At 38.7% G+C, this 3,670-nt stretch overlaps 1 protein-coding gene across 1 annotated transcript; it reads left to right on the top strand.

The window, feature by feature from the left end:
• Nucleotides 1-1,085: 1,085 nt before the first annotated feature.
• Nucleotides 1,086-2,030, top strand: LOC110337544 (olfactory receptor 52M1-like). Its single transcript, XM_021220521.1, has one exon. It carries the CDS (start codon nt 1,086-1,088, stop codon nt 2,028-2,030), a length of 945 nt encoding a protein of 314 aa, XP_021076180.1.
• Nucleotides 2,031-3,670: the final 1,640 nt, after the last annotated feature.

Genomic DNA, 3,670 nt, shown 5'->3' with positions numbered 1-3,670 from the left:
GGGTTTCCAGGTAAGTAGCAATATAAAAGGCATTCTAGGATGATGTTTTGTTTTCCATTTTAAGAGAAACTAGTTGTTACTCTCTTTTATTAACGTGAATGAAAATGGTGAGAATCATTACATTTATGTGCAAAATGTCAAGAGATATGGAAGAGTTAATATTTGTGCCAAATACCTCCAACACAATGAAAGTTAAGAAGAACTGGACATATGTGGAGTGAGTTAAAACAGATATTAAAGCTTAATGTAACAGAGATATGAATTGAGAAATTTCAATTCAAAAAAGAACTTGTTAGAAAATTCTTGATAATTTTCAAATTTTAGAAAATTTTGCCTACAGAAAACTCTGCACTTTTGTAGACCACTATGAAATGTCTCATGGGTTTAAATTCTATGGAATACAAACTTTTACTTAGGGGAACACTCACACACAGAGAGAAGTGGAGAGAGAGGGGGTGAGAGGGAGAGGGAGAGGGAATGCTTAGGTTTGATGTCAGGAAGAAAAATCTACTAACATAAATTTCAAACATATTCCATGCATAAATTAGGTATTTCCAAGAATTAAGCAAATTATGAAAATAAAACAAGGTTGAAATTTTGTTTTTAATATATAGTGTCAAATGAGTTTAATGTTTTAAACATATTGAGAGTTTTTTCTTGATTTATAATCCACTTGAAGTATCTGGCTACATGTTCTATATAATGTTGCTAAGGATGTTTTATTCACTGTTCTTCAAGGATTCTCATTCTCAGTCTAAAGTAACAACACTTTAATCAGGGTCTTCATGTTGTAATGACTCCGATCACATATACATTTTACTTCATAAATATAATTTTTCTACTGTGATGAATCATAATTAAAAAATATCTGTGTTAGCCAAGGGTCTTAGATGAATGATAATGGGTCATGCCCCACAGTTTGAGGAACCACTGCTCTAATTAAAACTTGGAAAAAGCTACAGGGTGAGTTTAGGGGGATACTCCAGGATTACTTCTCATTTGTTTGCAGTTATTCTTATCAACCTTAGCAAAACATGCAGTCTGTACGAGGAGGACTTCAGCCACAAACAGTGGGCAGTGCCATCATGGGGCCAGCTAATAAGTCACAACTCTCTCCAAGCACTTTCTGGCTGATGGGCATCCCAGGCCTAGAGCATCTCCATGTTTGGATTGGGATTCCCTTCTGTTCCATGTACATGGTGGCCCTCATGGGGAATGTTACTATCCTGGCCGTGGTGAGAGCAGAGCGCAGCCTCCATGAGCCCATGTTCCTCTTCCTGTGCATGCTGTCTGTCACTGACCTGGTCCTCTCCACATCCACATTGCCACGCATGCTCTGTCTCTTCTGGATGGAAGCCCATGATATCACCTTCGACGCATGTCTTGCTCAAATGTTCTTCATCCACAGTTTCACTGCCATGGAATCTGGCTTCTTCTTGGCCATGGCCATTGATCGCTATGTGGCCATTTGTGACCCACTGCGTCATACCACTATTCTCACCAACAGTCGCATTGTCAAGATGGGAGTAGTTGTGGTGCTGCGTGGGGTAGTCTTCATCACCCCACACCCCATCCTGCTCAAGCAGCTGCCCTACTGCAGAACTCGAATCATTGCACACACCTACTGTGAGTTCATGGCTGTGGTGAAGCTGGCGTGTGTGGACACAGGAGCCACCAAGCATTACAGCCTCTGTGTGGCCGGTGTCATCGGTTCTTCTGATATCCTCTGCATTGCCCTCTCTTACATTCTTATCCTCCGTGCTGTTTTTCGTCTTCCATCTCGAGAAGCAAGTCTTAAAGCTTTAGGAACCTGTGGCTCCCATGTTTGTGTAATCCTTGTTTTCTATTCTACATCTGGGTTTACCTTCGTGACCCACCGTTTTGGCCACAATGTGGCCCCCTATATTCATATCTTCATAGCCAATATGTACCTTCTCGTACCACCCTTTCTAAACCCCATTGTTTATGGTATTAGGACAAAGAAAATTAGAGAGTATGTTCTTAGTTTTCTTAAAGTAAAATTTTCCTGATGTTTCAGAAGTTGTCTGCAGGGAAAGTGACAACAAAGGATGTGCCTGCAGGTAACTCAAGCCTTCTATGCGACTGTCATTTTTGTATTTTCTCACAGGAATTTGAGATTTTTGTCTCATAATTGGAGCAAACTTTTCACATAATATTAATGTGTGAATTATGATAAAACTAGCAAGTAAAAAAATTTCCTGCTGCATCTGCCTTTCAGAGGCTATCCTATGAGCTTGATGAATGTTGAGTGCATGTATTAAGTCCTTGCTTTTACCAATGTGTGATGGAATGGATAAAGGCTTATTTAAAAATCAGTGAGTCACAAGTGACATTAAAATCTTAAAAACAAGCCCATGAAGAACATATAATTGATAAGTTAATAACCACTGGCAATATACCATAAAGAGGCATATAAATCATCTAGTAGCATCTGCATATGAGGAACATTTCACATGGTCACAGCAACTGACACAGCAATTTCTCAATCAGAAAATGTACTACAATCCAGCACTGCAACCATTAAACCTACGTCTTCTAAGCTCCATATTTCAATGGAATATTTTCCTTCACTCAGTGTAACGTATGTCAGACTATTTGTTGAGTATGCATGAAGCCCAGGGTCATTCTCTAACACTGCATAAAGCAGGTATGCCAAAAATTATAGTAACTTATATTCACTATTGAATTTTTATCTTAACTGACACTTGCTCTGTATTATAATGGTCCTCAAAGCTTCTATAACTTTTTTTTGTCACACTGCATCCTGATTTTTATTTACCTAAAAAGTCCTGTCAAGAGCAATAAACTTCATACATTTTTGATGTTATTATGTATAGATTGCTGTCTGTATGCAGGTGAGATCAAGTGAAATAAAAGGTTAGAGCCTGTGTTAAGGCAATGGAAAAGACAGGTGGGAGTAAGAGTTTTAGAGTGAGAGGACAGGGGACAGACAGGGGAGAAAGACAGAGAAAGATGGAGGAAGAGAACAAACCAGATCCACATGGCTTGAAATAGCCACAGGTAGCTATGGATATCATGGAAGAGAAATATAATATATGGCAATTCATCGAATCTAGGTGGACAGCTTGTATCAATACCAGTTGAGTTTTGAGTTCTTCGGTAGGCATTTTGTGGGTTGGGATTTTACAGTTAAAAATCTGAGTGATAAATTACAAGCCTCTGGAGTTTTCTTTATATGGGGCTGGGGTTTAGAGCCTGTCTAGGCAGAGTAACTGGAGGGGACAGATGACTGGGAATGACAGCTGTCTGGTTGCAAGAGAACCTAGAAAATTGGGCGGACCACCAATCACAGATAGCCATGGGGCCAGGGAGATCACCATTGCTGGCAAGTAACCTGCATTAGCATGGATTATTTTTTAATAGTTACACATTAAAATTATGTGGCATTGTTTCCTGTTAAATAAAAAGTACAGACCGGTGTGTAAAGCATTTTACATTTCTTTGGATGACTGTACTACCAGAAACATTGTAGGTCAAATTGGCAATGAAAATGTAAAAGTATTTATGAAAAATATGACCATTTAGCTATGCCTCAAAATAAGGTAACCCTAATTTTTCTTAGTCTATAAGGGAATAAACTACTGCATAAACAGTCAATAAAGTTGATGTTAATTTCACTATGGTGATG

This window comes from Mus pahari, chromosome 1 (genome assembly GCF_900095145.1).
Source record: "Mus pahari chromosome 1, PAHARI_EIJ_v1.1, whole genome shotgun sequence".
In the NCBI taxonomy this organism is placed as follows: domain Eukaryota; kingdom Metazoa; phylum Chordata; class Mammalia; order Rodentia; family Muridae; genus Mus; species Mus pahari.
The sequence above is the reverse complement of the archived record's forward strand: the minus strand, read 5'-3'. Positions and strand labels throughout refer to the sequence as shown.

Excerpts from the sequence above, each read along its gene's own strand:
- LOC110337544 (XM_021220521.1), top strand. The coding sequence starts at position 1,086 with ATGGGGCCAGCTAATAAGTCACAACTCTCTCCAAGCACTTTCTGGCTG.